Source organism: Epinephelus moara, chromosome 16, assembly GCF_006386435.1.
Source record: "Epinephelus moara isolate mb chromosome 16, YSFRI_EMoa_1.0, whole genome shotgun sequence".
Classification (NCBI taxonomy): domain Eukaryota; kingdom Metazoa; phylum Chordata; class Actinopteri; order Perciformes; family Serranidae; genus Epinephelus; species Epinephelus moara.
Window position 1 is genome coordinate 1,259,670 of NC_065521.1, and position 18,344 is coordinate 1,278,013.

General features: G+C 43.6%; 1 protein-coding gene across 2 annotated transcripts in view; it reads left to right on the forward strand.

Annotated features, from left to right (window-relative positions):
* Nucleotides 1–18,344, forward strand: part of LOC126402107 (zinc finger protein GLI2-like) — a 111,657-nt gene that overhangs the window by 50,329 nt on the left and 42,984 nt on the right. For both annotated transcript variants that reach the window (XM_050063788.1, XM_050063790.1), the window contains exon 3: nt 11,920–12,025. In XM_050063788.1, coding sequence (XP_049919745.1) covers nt 11,920–12,025 — 106 coding nt within the window. The remainder of the gene's footprint in view (nt 1–11,919; nt 12,026–18,344) is intronic.

Genomic DNA, 18,344 nt, shown 5'->3' on the forward strand with positions numbered 1-18,344 from the left:
AACTCTGAAATTGTATCCGCCCATCTAAACACAAAATCAGGGAGAAAGTCATCAGTCTTTAGTTAAGCAAAGCGTCTAAAGACTGACTTGTGAGTCTAATTCTTCGCAGCATTTCCAAGAGGTTTTTCAGCCTCTGATCCCGGGTGTTTTTACTGACTCTTCATGGCATTTCCCCGTGGTGTTTGGGCCACCTAACACAGGTGTTTTACTAACTTTTCGTGGCATGTCTTAGTGACGTTTGAGCCACAGATCACATGTTTTTTACTGACCTTTGGCAGCAGTTCTTACTGGCGTTTGAGCCATAGATCACATGTTTTTTACTGACCTTTGGCAGCAGTTCTTACTGGCGTTTGAGCCATAGATCACATGTTTTTTACTGACCTTTGGCAGCAGTTCTTACTGGCGTTTGAGCCATAGATCACATGTTTTTTACTGACCTTTGGCAGCAGTTCTTAGTGACGTTTGAGCCATAGATCACATGTTTTTTACTGACCTTTGGCAGCAGTTCTTACTGGCGTTTGAGCCATAGATCACATGTTTTTTACTGACCTTTGGCAGCAGTTCTTAGTGACATTTGAGCCATAGATCACATGTTTTTTACTGACCTTTGGCAGCAGTTCTTACTGGCGTTTGAGCCATAGATCACATGTTTTTACTGACCTTTGGCAGCAGTTCTTAGTGACGTTTGAGCCATAGATCACGTTTTTTACTGACCTTTGGCAGCAGTTCTTAGTGACGTTTGAGCCATATATCACATGTTCATAACCGGCATGTTTTTCTGCTTTTCCAGCTTTGTGCCGCCACACAGGCTGTTGGAGAAATGGACTCTCGGTCCAATGGGACATTTATCCGACTTACAGAACTGTGGTCCCTCAGAACAATGAGCAGTACCGTACTTTTTCCTGTCTCTCACTTGAAGCTGGCTGCGTCATTACAGGAAACTCAACTGTGATTGGCACATTGTGCTGTGGGTAATAATGGGACTTGTAGTTTTTCATGAGTAGCAGCAGGCCAACAGGAATATTTCAAGACATAACTTGTACAACATGTAGTTGGCTTGTAGCTTGTAATGGAGAGGACACTTTTATTTTGAAGGATCTGTAGTGGAAGTCTTGCTGCCAGCTGAACACCAGCAGTGCCTGAAGCCAGACATCGTTCTGTTCAGAGGCAGCGTTCGTCTGTCAGATCACAAGTTTGTGTTCAATGTTTCATTCAGAAAACAAGGAGCGTCTGGCTTGGTGCTGCTCCACAGTTATTTCTGAAGGAATTCACATCTCATTTTCTCTGATTTCCCACCTCTGAGTCGAAGCGTCTCCAGATTCCCCGACGCGCCCTCTGTGTGTGTGTTTGAGAGGTCTGAGCCATCTTTAGAGGAGGGAGGAAGTCAGCCAGCGGCCTGCTCTCCATCATGCTCCGCAGCAGAATGTCAAACAAACACAGCAGTCAAATAAAGCCGGTCAGGACGGACGGCAGAGCCGGGGGAGCAGCCGGGTCAAAAAATAGAGACAGTCCTGCTTCAGCAGATTGTGTCGGGCGTGCAGCGAAGCGTTTATCGACACGGGAGGCTGCCGAGTGCTGACGCGACAGCACTCACCTCCATCTATTTCTGTAGATCGAAGAGGAGGTCCGGGCCTCCTCGGTGAGGATTGAGGCAGGGAGAGACGTCTCCCACCTGTGATGCATTCATCACCACGGCGACGACGAAGGAGAGGAGGCGCATCACTCAAAAGATTCCCCTGTGTTCGTCCAACATCTGTACCTGCAGAGGCCTCCACCTCATTAAGACATCCCAACGAGAAGCTTACAGAGCTAAAGCTGCACTCAGGTGTGATTCTTCAGGTCCCCCCTCTCCCTCTCACCCTCCTCTTCCTCATTTTGGAGGAGAACTAGGTCTTTGTTTAATTTACAGATGGCCCTTTGGAGTAATTTCCCATTCAGCTGCTCCGCCAGTCCGGGGCGAGGCATAATCCCAGGCGCCCCCCTAGCAAGGGTGCCAGCGGGGTAATATGGATGTTAGCTGGGGAGCACGGTGACAGCCCCAGAAGCGACAATTTAATTCATTGTATTTTAATTATCGCTCTCCTTCAGCAGCTACGAGCCCTTTCCGTGGCTCCTCTCGACAGCGGGCCTTTATCACGCGCCCGACCAAGAAGATAATAAACTTTTGCTTTAAGGTAATTACTTAATCTGGACAAACCTGTGTGTTAAGCAGTGCTATTAAGCGAGAGGGTGATAAATCAGGCGTGCATTGGAGGTGGGTGATTACTCGACGGCGCAATCAGTCTTTGGGACCCTCGCAGTCTTTTAAGTACCTAAATTGCACAAACAGCATGCTAACAACATGCCGCTAGTGGCACGGCGAGCGGAGGAGGCCCATCAGCGGCGCTGCCTCGGTCGCCTGCCTCATTTTGTTAATGCCAGCCACCACCGCGCTCACCTTCAGCCCGGTGATGCATGGAGGTTATTAGCACGTGGCCTCAACACAGCTGTCGAAGGCTGATAAGTGACTCTGCCTCGTGGTGGTTTGCCACCGGGGCCACTGAGGCCAGCGGGGCCACGAGGCCAGTGGGGCCGCTGGAGCTACCTCACCACAGCCACATGGTGGTTTGGTCTGAATGGGGAGCAGGGTGACTACAGAAAGTCTAAAAACTCTTCATATACTTTATCACACATACACACTTCATGGCCAAAAGTATGTGGACACACAGCACTGAAGTTATTTCACATTTAGTTGAGTCACATTTTCTAATTTGGTATTTTGGAAAGTTTCGGATCTTGACAAGAATTTGAAATAAAGTTTTGTGGGACGCAACATCAGTGTTCAAGTCTTTAAAGGGTTAGTTCACCTAAATTTCACAGAAACCTATTTTAGTAACAGTTTCTTTTTAGTTTTTTGTTTTGTTTTTTTTACCAAAGGGACTATTTTTTTTGTTTGTTTGTTTGTTTGTTTTAGTTGAAAGTAGTTCCAATGCAAATTTGTGGTCTGCGTGTGTTTTTTAATGCCTGCGACAGCCATGACTGGAGGCATTTTGTTTTTGGGTTGTCCATCTTCTCTTGAATGCAATATCCCAAGAACATGCTGCGGGAATTTCTTCAACTTTGGCACAAATGTCCACTTGGATTCAACAATCATCATACTGTTTAGATGTTGGTGGTCAAAGGTCGCTGTGACCTTGCATCCATCTCATTCTCATAAATGTGATATTTCATTCTTGTGAACACAATATGTCAAGAACGCTTTTAGAGGATGTCTACAAATTTGGCACAAACGTCCACTTGGACTAAAGGATGAACTGATTAGAATTTGGTGGTCAAAGGTGAAGGTCAGTGTGACCTTGCATCAGTCTCATTATTGTTAATGTGATATTGTAAGAACACCTTGAGTGAATTTCATCAAATTTGGCACAAATGATCACTTGGACTCTGTGGTGGCGAAAAGGCCTAGAAATACTTGACGCTTAAGGTCAAGTTAGAAGCAAAACATGTTTACTAAAGTTGAGCAACCCTGAATGGTCTAACTCTGGGGAGAAATCTTAGAACAAGGATACCTGTCAAACATTGTGATGGTGAAACATTGTGATGGGAAACAGAGTTCGTTGCCAGGAACAAGACGTGGTAAAGCGCCAGGTATTAAGATAAGATAAGCGCAAGTTCTGGAAACGGCAGGAAATCACACACATACACATTGCAGACATGGAAAGTTAGGTATGATGTTTATCTGAGGAGGAGTATAAGAATGTTTGGTGAACTGCTCGACGGGGCCGACTCATTGTTGCAGTATTTGAAGCTGTACGTTGTGTCTTCAATAAAGTACCCGCAAAGGCTGTGAATCAACCCCGAGTCATAGAGTCTGTCTTCAACAACTCAAGGGTAAACTTATTAAAATTTGGTGGTCAGACGACAAAATAAGAGACGACAAGATAAAATAGGACAAGACAGTAATTTGATTAAACTGACCCTTAAAATACAAGTCACATATTTGGCTCAGTTTGGTATATTTGCAACTTTTGGAAACTGGAAACTTTGTCAGACTTTGACTGAAAAGCTGCAGGTTTTAGGGTGCTAGTGATAAAAGTAAAATACAAATATGTTTAATATACGTGTTGGTGTAGACTGAAGAAACACATGTATCCAGATTATAAACCCTTCCTCTCCTGCTGTGATGTAATTCCCACTGACTCGTCACTATTTCCTGGGAATACTCCTCAGGAAGTGATGCATTCTACGTGTTTTGTTTGGGAAAAGAGCCAAAAAAAAAGATCTGTTATCATGTGAAGAATTCAGGATCAAACAGCTGGTGTGCAGCAGTTTGTGTATTCAGGACGTGAGCCAACTTCTCTGCTGTCATTTCCTGCCAGGATCTTCAGATTCCTCCCTCACAGAGTAAAAGAGACAGAAAGTTGTCACTGCAGTGATCTGATATCTTTTAGCGTCACTTCAGTCACTTTACTGGCTTCAGTCCGGCTGTTTCAGTTGGTGTAAATCTCTGATGGAGACAGAGTGATGATTCACTGGTGTCTCCAAGAAAAGCAGGACAGGCTGAGAACTACACGCCAAATGAGGAGTGTTAAACACAAAAAGCCATGAGAGTGTCGACACCTGATCTTAGGACCAAACACAAACTAGACTTTCTGCCTCGTGGTTCTACGCCTCTGAAAACCAGCATCACTAATTCATTATCTGCCCTTCTGTCCCTGAGTCATTACACTGAATAATGTGACCTTGACCTTTGACTACTAAATTCTGATCAGCAGGGTTCCCACACATTTTCATGGACAAACTTTCAAAACTTTTTTATAACTTTTCAAGGACCCAAAATATTTTTTTTCTCTCCTGCTGTAACGTTACATTATGCAAAAACTCATGACTTTCCTAAAACTTTCAACATTTTCCATGACTTTTCCAGGTTTCCCATGACCGTGGTAACCCTCAATCAGTTTATCCTTGAGTCCAAGTGGACGTTTGTGCCAAATTTAAAGAAATTACCTCAAGATGTTCTTGTGATACAGCGTACACAAGACTGACTTGACACAGCAACTTTCTACATTTGACCACCAAAATCAGATCAGTTTATTGTTGAGTCCAGTGGGCGTTTGTGCCAAATTTAAGAAAATTTCTCAAGGCCTTTCTAATATATATTGTTTCTGTAATTTAGACGGATTCAAGATATGGGTGACCTTTGACCACTAAAATCAAATCAGTTTATCCTGATGTCCAAGTGGGCATTTGTGCCAAATTTGAAAAAATCTCCCAAGGCCTTCTTAAAATACAGCATTCCCTTAAAAGAGATGGACGCAACTTTAGAGTGAGGTGGATGTTTGTACTGATTTAAGGAAACTACCTCAAGGTGTTCTTGTGATAGTTCGACATGAGAATGGGACAGACACGAGGTCACAGTGACTTTTTACCTTTGACCACTAAAATCTAATCAGTCTATCCTAGAGTTCAAGTGGACGTTTGTGCCAAATTTGAGAAGCTTCCCTCAGGGCTTTTTTTAAAATATCGCATTCCCGTAAATGAGACGGATGCAAGTTAACAGTGACCTCTGTCCACCAAAATCTATTCGGTTATCCTGAAGTGGGCGTTTGTGCCAAATTTGCAGATATTTCCTTGAGGTGCTCCTAAAGGTACTGTATTCACGAGAATGGGACAGACAACCTGAAAACATGATGCTTCCAGCCACGACTTCTGCTGGTGTGGAGGCATAAAAACTTTGGATACGCCTCATCAGCCTCCTCCACTGAGGGTGAATACTCACAAAGCATGAGGCTTTGTGAGTATTCACCCTCAGTGGAGGAGGGATATTTCGCCCATGAATTAAAGCCACCAAAGGGACCTTGAGGTGAGATTGTTTTGTCAACTTCTCAACAGCTTCTAATGAATTGAATTCATGCAGAACTCTTAGTTTTAGAAAAAGCACAAGGTCGTGCACACAGTCTTGTTAGCGTGTGCCCTTGTTCGATCATAAACTTTAAGACAACACAGGAAAACAGTGTTTCTGCTGTGTGCGTGCAGAAAGGGGGGGCTGACTATGAAAAAGTGCAGTCGGCCCGCTGCAGACGCTAAAACAAATGTTATCAAGCAAAGACTAATAGATGGCTGGAGCCTAAGCGAGGGCACGGTGGCGCTGGCTGACGCTGCGTACGCCCAGGGGGGATCGGGGCCCAGTGAATCAGGTAAATGTGCCTCTTGAACTCTCCCGAGCGCTCGCCTTTTGTTCTTCCTGTGGCGGCAGAACAATGGAGCTGTCTCGGTGATGGAATAAGCCTGCCTGGTCAATCCCCCGGCCAGGACGGCAGGGCCGCAGAGGAAAGCTGGAGGACTGGCTGGATACCTGACAGGCTTCTTCCAGCTCCAACGTGTCCAAACTGGAAGAGAAATCTGAGCTCTGAAAGCTCCAAAGTTGCCCGTTGTTGCGAGGATTTAAAAATTCTCAGCTCTGTTGTGAGTCGGCCTGTGACGTGTGAAACTTGTGTAGCATTCACCAAATCTTAAACAAACAAAATTTTCTCTTTTACAATCATGTTTATTATGTGTTCAAACTCTGTCAAAACTTTTAAGAAAGTCATTTGAAAGCTGCCAAAACACTGGAGTGCCTCTAGTATGTTAAATTTGCATACTTTGCCTGTAACTGGTCCCGAAGTATTTCACCTCTGTAGCACTGTGACATGTGCTTAAGCAAAGGACTTAAAGACTTCTTCCTCACTGCGTCACGTTCTGTTGACCCAGATTTAACTGCTCTTTGTCCCCGACCCCGCTCTTGTAATTCACCCCCAGCTGTTATGAATGGTGTCTCAACTCGAGCTGCTCTTTGAATGGGGCCCTTAAGCTCCCCCAGCCTCACACATACAGTATATATACTGGCTTTACTCAGCCTACACAGTGTATGGAGTCAGACAGAGGCTAATTATGATGGAGAGGACAGTCAGTTTGGCCACAGAGACGGAAAGAGATAGTGATACAAATATTAATAAACAGAGATTGAAACAGACGCTGAGATAGAGATGAAAAGAGACAGAGAGGCAGTGACACGGACAGTAATGAAGATAGAAATCACCATCAAGATGGAGATGAAATACAAATAAATAGAGCCTGATAGTGGACAAATAGAGAGAAAGATAGTGACAGACAAATGCAGAGTTTCCAGAGACTGGAATAGAGATGACGAGTAATCAAATGGAGAAAGATGAAAAGTTAGATTTAGAGATGCAGAGATAGAAATAGTGAAAGAGAAAAATGGTTAGAGATACACATTAAAGATATAGTGATATGGATGGAGACAGACAGAGAGATATTGTGTTGTGTATTTGTGTTCTCACAGCTGCTCAGCGTTACTGCTGCTGCCGTCTGACTTTTGAATGTCAGGTGTGGCGCCTTTATTACAGTGTTTCAGATCAATTAAACACACGAGCCCGAGGCTGTTTCCATGACAAGCACGAAGACAGAGACGACTTTAACGTGAGCCAGTCACGACTCTGACACACAGGAACCTTGTTATACCATGGGGAAAAGACCCTAAAATAAATTCTATATTGTAATTTTTGTTCTTTGAAAATGACTAGAAATGGAGGTCCCTGCTTGGTGGTGTACACTCACAGTCCCCTGATGGCTATATAGGAATGTAGGTGTGTGTGTGTGTGTGTTGGAGAGTGTGAACGAGCTATCGACCTCATAATAATAATAAATCAACTTATTCAAGAACAGGAAGTGGCAATATCGAATCTTATGAACCAAAATATTACCCAGAATTCACATCAAGACGTTTCTACACTAAAAGCGTCCACTAAAAAAGGTCGCTGTTGCCATTGGCGCAGACTTTCCTTTAAATTAAACACAGCTCAGACGGTAAAAATGGCGGTGGCGAGACAAAGCTGAAGGAATCCAGCCTCGTCCCGTCAGGCCTCGGTGGCATTGTGCAGACTGAAAATGAAGTAAAGACGGCTATTTCTGCGGGCGTTTGGGGACCGGGCCTGTCGGTCAGGCTGTCAGGGTGCAGAGTGAGAGGAATGGACCTGGAATGCTGACTCATTCAGGTCCCGGGCCCCTGGGAGCCCCGGGAGGCCCCGTTATCCCCTCCCAATGCTCGTCCGAGAGCAGATAATGATCCGTGGCCCTGACCCCTCCGCTCCCAAATCCCAGGTCACCCTACGAGATTCCCGCTAGAGTGTGTGTGTGCGCGAGTGTGTATGTGTGTGTGTGTGTGTGACACAGGAAGAATGTTAATGCAATCCAGAGATCAGCTGGCTCACCTCTCCCTCCTCCCCGTGTCTTTTTGTTCCTCTTGTCCTCTGCGATCCGGCAGCTCCGAGACAAGACACACCAGGTTGCAATTAACGGGATCTGAAAACTGTACAGAGGGAGAGCCGGGGAGGAGATGATGAGAGTGAGGCGATGCCCTCATGGAGCTTTTCCAAAATAAAAAACCTGAGAAAAAATGTTAACAAGAAACAAAACTCCATAAAGTCGGTTAAAGAGCTGGAAAGGCTTCGTTTATACGGTGGTAAAATAAAGACACGACATCTTCTGCGGTTTCGTGTTATCACAGCGGCTAATTAGTCCTGATGTTTTGGGTAAACTTCCCAGATCGGAGAGGAATCCACAAAAGGAAAAGAGGGCTTTAATGAGAAATCAAAAGGGCCATTAAAAGGAGGCACGATCAAACACACAAACCTCATAAAAACAAACGAGTATGAAACGTGCACGCAAGCAGAAATGCACCTTGACTGCAGAACCAGCAGCTCCATCTCACATATTTGCCCTCGAGCGACAAAATCATATCAGCCTAATAAAAAAACCAACACGTCTTGGATCATGTACATGGTTAAGCTTGTAATGGTAGATAATTATGTCTTAGTGAACTCCCTGAACCAACGAAACAAAACAAGCTCTTCATGTGGCCAAAACTTTGATTTCATGCGAGACGAATCCAGTTTTATGGCATCAAAACAAGATGTTGTTTCAGTAGTATTTATACTTTATGAAGAGATAATGTGACTTCACAACTTCTTCTCACTCCGACCTCGTCACATATCGTTCGGTCATGGATTTCCACGTCGAGATATGACGTGAAAGATGTTCTGGGACACCGTGTCAACTTCATAATGATTTATGTAAAAGCAAAAACCTCCGGACCATTCTTAATAATCCGTTTTCAGCATTTTTTGTGAAGGATTTCTGTATATGGTCATCTGCTCCAGGCACGCTGCTGCAAGTGCTACATGTAGCTACATGCTAACATCAGGGAAACATGTCATCTTGTTTGCTAGTGATGTCTAATTCGCCTGATTTCGGATTTTGGTTGAGAAGCTTTTATTGGTTGTTTTTAACAGGAGAAAGTGCTGCTATACACCATTATTCACTGGCCATAGGTCCGCTACTACTTGTAGCTAAATGCTAACATCCGGAAAACATGCAGTCTTGGATGCTGATATAATTTCCCCCTGACTTCAGATCATATTCATGCTGGAACATGTTCAGGTTTTGTTTGGAAGCTTTTATTGATCGTTGCTACAACGACTGTCGCAGTTGTTCTCTGCTACAGTCATTCTCTGGTTGCAGGTACACTGCTACATGTAGCTACATGCTAACACAAGGGAAACATATACTCTTGGTTGTCAATGTTGTTAATTTCTCGCCGATTTTGGATCATATTCCTGCTGGAACATGTCCGGTTCTGTTTAGAAGCTGTATCAGGGTATTTTTAGGGTAAAAGTGCCACTGCAAGGACACTGCTACATGTAGCTACATGCTAACATCAGAAAACATGTAATCTTGGTTGCAGATGTTGTTAATTTCTTCCTGATTCCAGATCATATTCCAACTGGAGCATGTCTGGTTGTGTTTAAAGGCTTTTATTGATGGTTTTTAACAGGAGAAAGTGCTGTTTTACACAGTCCTTCTCCGACTGCAATTTCATTGATGCCAGGAAAACGTGTAATCTTGGTTGCTGATGCCTTAAATTTCTCCCAGATTTCAGATCATATTTCTGCAGGAATATGTACAGTTGTGAAGACTTTGGTTTAGAAGATTTTATAGGTGATTTATCACAGTAGAAAGTGCTGCTGTCCTCCTTTAAAGCCATTTTCTGACTGCAAGTACACTGCTACGTGTAGCTACATGCTAATGTCAGGGAAATATGTAATCTTGATTGCCAATGATGTTGATTTTACCCTGATTCCGGATTATATTCTGCTGCAAACATCCAGTTGTGTTTAGAAGCTTTTATAGGTGACAGGAGGAAGTACAGTTATAAACATTCCCCAACTGCAAATACACTGTTACATGTAGCATGTCACCTTTGTTGTTGATGTCATTAATTTCTCCCCAATCTCAGATACAATTTCTGCCGAAACATGTCTGGTTGTAAAAATTTCAGTTTAAAGGCTTTTACTGATATTTTTGCTGCTACACATGCAGGTACACTGCTACATGTAGCTACATGCTAACACCAGGAAACATGTAACCTTGGTTGCAGATATTGTTAATTTCTTCCTGATTTCAGATCATATTCCAGCTGGAGCATGTCTGGTTGTGTTTAGAAGCTTTTATTGATAAGTTTAACAGGAAAAATGGCTGCTATACACAGTCATTCCCTGGCTGCAAATACACTGCTACATGCTAATGTCGGGAAAACATGTAATATTTATTACGATTTTGTAACTTTCTCCCAGATATTGGATCATATTTCTGCAGGTTCATTTTCTGGTTGTAAAGATTTTGGTTTAGAAGCTTTTATTGGTTGTTTTTAACAGGAGAAAGTGCTGCTACAGATACACTGCTACATGTAGCTACATGCTAACATCAGGGAAAACTGTAATCGTGGTTGCTTATATTGTTACTTTTTCCTCGATTTCAGATCATAATCGTGCTGGAACTTGTCAGGTTTGTTTGGAAGCTTTTATTGGTGATTTGTCATGGTAGAAAGTGCAGCTATACTCTGTCAAAGTCATTGCAGCCGGGTAAAGATGGTGCAGAGCTGCTGAGATGAGGAATACCCAGAGATACTGACCAATCAGAGCAGGCTGGGATTTTTCAGGAGGGGGGCTTCAAGGAGGAAGGAAGGGTCTAAAGAAAACATCCTATGAAGTTGCATTATGGGGATGTAGGATCCAGGGTTAATAGAGCTCGAGCCAAACTAAAAGTCTGGATATCTCGGCCTCTTCTGCCCTAAGTTTGACCATTTCACTAATCTGCTTCTCTTGTAAATCCCCTGACTTTATAGAACTACTTTAAGTTTCTGGCTCTCGTGAGAAGCCAATGATTTTCTCACCTGATAGCGCAGAAGGTCAGACGGATGCATCCTTCCTCTCCAACCCTGTAAACACAAAACAAAACCAGACAGTAATACTTCAGGCATTAATTAAATCCTGAAAACAACAATAAGAATTCACAACACAGGCAGGAAATCAGTCGTTTAGAGTCGCCATCATGTTTACAGTCGACCCAGTAGTGTGTGTATTCAGTCAGTTCGGGGGTTTAGCTGTGTTGTTTGCAGCTCCGGAGGAGACTCATGCTGTTTGTAAGGGAAGAGTGCGAGCAGAAGAAAGCTTTTCCCAGTGCTGTCAGTCCCGGTTTGAGTCGGGGCTGCAGCTTCCCTCCACACAGTCCATCATCCCGTCTAGTTCAAAGACCCTCTAGCTGCAGGTCTTTGTCAAAAGCCCGGTTGGATATCTTTTATGTTCAAGATGTAGGATTTCTTAGGACGACTTTGATTATTTATTTATTCCACTTCTCTTGTGTGATAGTGCCAATATTTTACACGAAAGTGCTCAGCTTGCTCTGAAATTCATGTTGCTTTATTGTAGCCCTTTTGCCTTTGAAATTTCTTTTTCTTTTTTTGAAAGGCAAGCTCTTTTTTTGAAGTCTCCTCTCCCTCCCTCCCTTCCTCATCTCTTCTTCTTTGCTTTTCTGTTCTTGCAGCCCCCCACCACATCTTCCCCACCTTCCACACACCCATCCCGATTGACATGCGGCATCACGAGGGACGATACCACTACGAGCCTCACGCGCTGCACGCCATGCACGGGTAAGTGGCCCTTTTTTCTTTCTGTGTAAATATTTTCTGAAGGGACTTGAACACGTGACAAGTCGGATTCATGAGACGCAGGTTGAAGTTAAAGTCGTCAGATCTTTTCGACGCAAGTGGTTATTTCCTATCAAGTTACTACTGTACAGCGCACAGCTTGTTTTGCCTTTTTTTTTTTAATTCTGCGAGTGCATGTTAGGAGGCGCTGATGAGAGCTGAGCGCTCGCCAAGTTCAATATCAAAAGCAGATGACAACATGTCGACTTCCAAAGTGAATAATCAATGCTGGTTCTAAATTTCCCCTCTGCAGCCCTTGTTTCCGATACAGTTTGATTATGTGGGCAAGCTTTGCTCTTCTGGCTCCAACCGTCTGGGGATGAAAACACTCTGATGCTTTGAGAAGTCTGAAGTTTGGTTACTGGGATCCAAACTGGGAACATCTCAGTGAGAGAAGTGAAAAATCTTCTCTCTGCCTCCGAGCAAGGCATTTTACAACCCAGAAAAGAAAAAAAACCTTTGCATCGTATTTTCTGCAAACTGGAGCAGATATGTTCTAACTTTATGTTTCAGCAACGCTTTGGTTAACGCGTGGTTATGGTTAGGAAAAGGTCAGTTTTAGAGGTCTTGGTAAAAAAAGAAATGCTTTTTATTCCACTATTTCCATTGGAAAACCAGTGATAGGTTGCTATCAAAAATTCATGTTTTGTGCCTAAAAAGTTGCTGAAAACACTGACAAGTCACTGAAAAATCCCCATGTTTGAGGGCAAAAAAGCTGCTGGAAACACAGCGCCTGGTTGCTACAAAACCCTTATGTTTGGTGTATAAAAATCTGCTGCTAAAACAGCGATGTGTCGCTATAAAACTCCCACATTTGGAGGCTAAATAGCCACTGGAAAAACAGTGACAAGTCGCTACAAAACTCCATTTGGATGCTAAATAGCCACTGGAAAAACAGTGACAAGTCGCTACAAAACTCCCATATTTGGAGGCTAAATAGCCACTGGAAAAACAGTGACAAGTTGCTACAAAACTCCATTTGGAGGCTAAATAGCCACTGGAAAAACAGTGACAAGTTGCTACAAAACTCCCATATTTGGAGGCTAAGTAGCCACTGGAAAAACAGTGACAAGTCGCTACAAAACTCCATTTGGAGGCTAAATAGCCACTGGAAAAACAGTGACACGTCACTACAAAACTCCATTTGGAGGCTAAATAGCCACTGGAAAAACAGTGACAAGTCACTACAAAACTCCCATATTTGGAGGCTAAATAGCCACTGGAAAAACAGTGACAAGTCACTACAAAACAGCCATATATGGTGCCTAAAAAGCTGCTCAAAACACAATGACTGGTCACTACAGAATCCCCACATTTGGTGTGAAAAAAGGCACCATTAAAAGCGGCTGATCGCTACAAAAACCCACATTTAGCACCTATAATGCCACTGGAAATAATAGTAACAGGTTGCTGCACACTCATGTTTGGTTTCTACGAAGCAGTTGGAAACACAGTGATGTGTTGCTACAAAACCAACATGTTTGGTGTGTATAAAGCCATGTTAAATAGCGTTGGGGCATTACAAAACACCCACATTTGATGTCTAAAAAGCCTCTGAAAACATAGTGATGTGTTGCTACAAACCACTCACGTTCAGTGCCTAAAACACAGCTGAGAAAAATAGTGACAGGTTGCTACAAAACACCTACATCTGAGGGATAATACTGCGCTGGAAAAACATCAATGACTAGTTAAAAAACAAATGGTTTTGTTGTTTGTTGGTCTGGAACAGTGCTCTGCAGCTTGTCCAAGTCATCTCATACACTACGTCACTTTAGAAACGTAACATATTCATAGTTTACAGAAATGTGCAATGGCAAAAACAGCATTTCACCAGCTGGAACTTCTGGCTTAAAATATATGTGAACTGTTCACATGAGAATGAGATCAGTTGGAGGAAGTAGTCGGATCTTAGAGAAATAACTTATTGCGCTATTGAAAGTATCAGCTAATTCCTGATGGATGAAAATATGTGTAGTGAGTTAAATTTACCACAGTGTTATTTCTTAGGTCCTTAGTTTGTTAAATCTAAATGATCTTTCCTCCCTGATTTTACAAGCGTGACTGTTAATTAGACATTTATAAATGTGCATCAGATGGATTCATGGCTGGGTATTTGTCCGAGATTGTCCAATTTTGGAATTTTTTATATGCAAAGAAATTTGTAATAATTCAAGCTGTCAAATGTTGAACAAGTAGACACATAAAATGGAAATACCCAGGTAGCCAAAAATTAAATGTACTCAGTTACCTTCCACTTTTCTTCCTGGATAATAAAAAGCTAAAAAAAAAAGAAAATAAATAAATCTCTGCCAGTTGGCTCGTATCAATCTGCAGCCCGCTCCATTAGCGGCGATCGGCAGGGCCGGATCCATCACCAATGACATAACACAGCCAACCTGCGTCCAGCACCTCTTTATATTCATTAATGGCTTGTTGTGGAGCTAATCTGTGTGGTGCAGGCCGTGTTGCCCCCGAGCTAGCGCCATAATTAAACTCCCAGAGTATAGAGGTCACAGAACAGGCTGCATGTGCCGCAGCAGCAGCGCTGGTGGTGAGTCCGGCCTCGGTAAGAGATCCCATTTATTTTCCTGAGGGATGTTCAGGGGAGGAAGGAAACACAGTGCACAGCAGTGTACGAAATTCAACTTAACAGATTTGTTGTAAGGATCAGGAAGCATTAGTCTGCCGTAGCGGTGTTGGAGATCGTGTTTCTGGATTTTTGGTTCGGGATAAGATGAAAATCAAGAAGAGTGTGAAAACATATCTTGTTTAAAAGAGCGCTGTAGATGATTGAAAGGGTTCATCTCATCATGAGGTTGAATTTTGTAGCTTTGCCCAGATAATTGGGCCAAAGATATCAGCACAGAGAGTTTGATTTTGTTGTTTGCAACTCAAATGAAAGACTCATTCAGAAAGTGCATGACGGTGCGTTCATGTGCCAGGACGAGGCTTCGAAATCAGAGCTGTGACACAGTGTCAGGTTGATTCCAAATGTCCAGGAGATCATTTGCCTGCATCAACATTGCAGCAACTGGAGTGTGAGTGCCGACCGAAAGCACCTCTGGGTCTGTGGCACACTTTGAAAGCGAGCAGCGAGGCTCCTGCCGCAGTTTAAAGTTACTTTATCACGGGAGAAAAAACTGGCGCCGGGACAAAAAAAGTCAATAGAATTCTCCAAATAGTACTCTTACATTTAGATTCACAGATTTGATGGTGATGCATACTTCGCGCCTGGCGGAAGCAGGGCTATTCATCACGCCGGCTGGGAGAGTGGAGGGCGGGGGAGGGGAGGGGGGTGCTGTCCGCGGACTCGGCCACCTTGATTAATGTGATTTGATCTTGACAGTGGACCCCTAATTCATCAAGACCTTGATCTAGCTGTCGCTCCCCCCTGCCTGTGCCAAATTCACCTAATTACAGGAACATTGCGCAGCAAATTAAGTGCGGTGTCATTTGTCGCCTGGTGCGGCACTTTATTATCCGCTCGTGGCAGCGTGTCAGAGGTCCCCTCCTTGATTGTCTAACATGACATCTCTGCGCCGTCCCCTTTATCATTGTTTGCATATACCGTAATGAGAGGGCTGGTTATTTTGTCAAGCCTGTCATAAAAAGCTGCCATAGGGAAGCCTCTTTTTTCTTCGCACCGGATACCGAGGAGGGTTTTCTCCTCTCGCCGTCGCCGGCAAATGACAGTGAGGCGAGGAAGTTGCAGGAGGAAGAACACGGGGGGAAACACGTCCTCCTCTGTGACGGCGTCTCTGTGGACGGAGCGAGGCTGGAAACATGTAAGGAGCTGAGATCTGTTACAGTTGACAAAGCCTCACAGTTCAAAATGACTTTTGTTCAGCACAAAGACCTTAATCCCACCTGCCTGCCCCGAGTGGACGCTCAGCACAGCTTCACAAACACAACAAGTCCACTTTAAACATGTTTAAAGGTCCAGTGTGTCAGATTTCAGGGGATACAACGGCAAAAATCAAATATAATAAGTTTGTTTTCTTCAGTGTATAATCATACCAGCTCCTGTAGCAGCTCTTTCTCTGCTCCTACAGCAGCTCCACTCCTCTCCTCACAACTGATGTATAAAAAGAACTCTGCAGCTGTTGCTGTGTCTCGTGTGTGACAAAGAATGGATGAGGAGAGACTCGTTAGGGTCGAGAAATATTCCAAGCTAAACGACCCACAGTCCTGTCATTATAAAGACAAAGGCCACAAAGATACACACATGCCTGGTGAGTCATAGCTCTGGAGATCGGCTCTACGGGTGAGACATGAAGTTTAATTAGTGGCTGTCCACACATGCTAAGCTAACGCAGAGGTGGAGGAAGTGCAGATCTTTCAGTAAAAGTAGTAACAACTTTGTTTGGTCGTCTGTTGACAAACATCCAGAATGAACTGATTAGAATTTGCTGGTCATAGGTGAAGGTCACTATGACCTTGAGTTTATCCCATTCTCATGAACACAATATCTCAAAAAAGCCTTGAGGGAATTTCTTTACATTAGGCGCAAACATCCACTTTCACTCAAGAATGAACTGCTTAGATTTTGGTGGTCAAAGGTCACTGTGACCTTGAGTCTATTCCATTCTCATTAACAGAATATCTCAAAAAAGCCTTGATTGAATTTCTTTGAATTAGGCACAAACGACTTTCAATCGTGAATGAACTGCTTAGATTTTGGTGCTCAAAGGTCACTGTGACCTTGCACCCTGTCATTTTCATGACCACAATATTTAAAAAAAAAAACCTTGAGGGAATTTCTTCAAATTTGGCACAAACCTCCACTTTCACTCAAGAATGAACAAATGAGAATTTGGTGGGCAAAGGTGAAGGTCGCTGTGACCTTGAGTCCATCTCATTCTCATGAACATAATATCTCAAGAATTCAGACACTAAGGGTTAGACACTGAGAGAACTCTGACCAGGAGAAGATTAAACTGGTTACAATCTACATTCATCACCACTAGATGCCACTAAATCACCCTAAATCTGACACACTGGACCTTTAAAACTGGCCACATGGTCGGATAAACCTGCTCTGGGGTCCTCCAGAGTTGTACAGTCTTGCTATGCTGTGTGCTCATCTGAGTCAACTCAAATTCTTGCAGTATGTATAAAGTTGCTGTGAGTTTTTCAGACGACAACTTGTGCAAAAATGCACATAAAAAATGTAGACTGTGGAATTCTCGGACGAACTATCTCAAAGTACAGGACGAGATGATGGAATGACTTCTTAAGGAGGCCATGATTTGCGGCACCGTGATCTGTTTGTTTGTTTGTATGTAGGTCATTTCTTCCTCTGCGTGAGGAGGAAGGCGTTCGGGGGTTTGGAGGTTTCGGGGTGGAGGGATGGGGGAGTTGTTGCCTGTTAAGTTTGAGGCGTCCGCTTCACACAGCAGCAGCAGACTCATAAACCTACAGTGGGAGTTTATTCAGCCGCGCGCTGGACGGCGTGATTTATCTAAATCAGAGAGCTCCCTGAGCCCGACACCGGAGACGAGACTCACTGTCACACTGTAATTCATCTCCGGTGTCGCCCAGAAACACACACACACATATGCACACATACAAATGATAAGACTCGTACAGTAGGTCCAAACAGGAACATACTTTACATGCATGTGGAGGAATGCATGCACACTACTCAGATTTAACTTTTACTCAACGATTAATCACTTTGAGTCATTTATCACTTAAAATGCAAAGTTTTAAAGCTTCTCCAATCTGAAGGTCTGCAGCTCTTCTCTGCTTTAAATCATTACAAACGCAATCCATCACAAAAGCCCCAAAGGGTCGGTAAAAACTGCCAGGACCGGTGACTCAAACGCCACTGAGAAATGCTTCAAAGGGTCAGTGGAAAACACCTGATATCAGTGGCTGAGACAAGGCAGAGAAACGCCTCAAAGGGTACATAAAAACAATCAGGATTTGTGGCTCAAAGACCACTGAGAAACACCAATAAATGACGGTAAAACCAACCAGGATTGGTGGCTCAAGCTCCACATGGAATTGCCTCGAAGGGTCGGTAAATACACTCAAAATTTGTGGCTCAAACGCCTTTTAGAGAAACCCCTTGAAAGGTCAGTAAAAACACCCGGGATTAGTGGCTCAAACTGCTGGAAAACAATTTGAAGGGTTGGTAAAAAGAGCTGGGGTTGGTGCCTCAAAACTCGCTAAATAACACCTCGAAGGGTCAGTGAAGAACGCAGGATCGGTGGCAAACGTGCTCGGGCTAAACTGTTGCTGAAAAATGATTCCA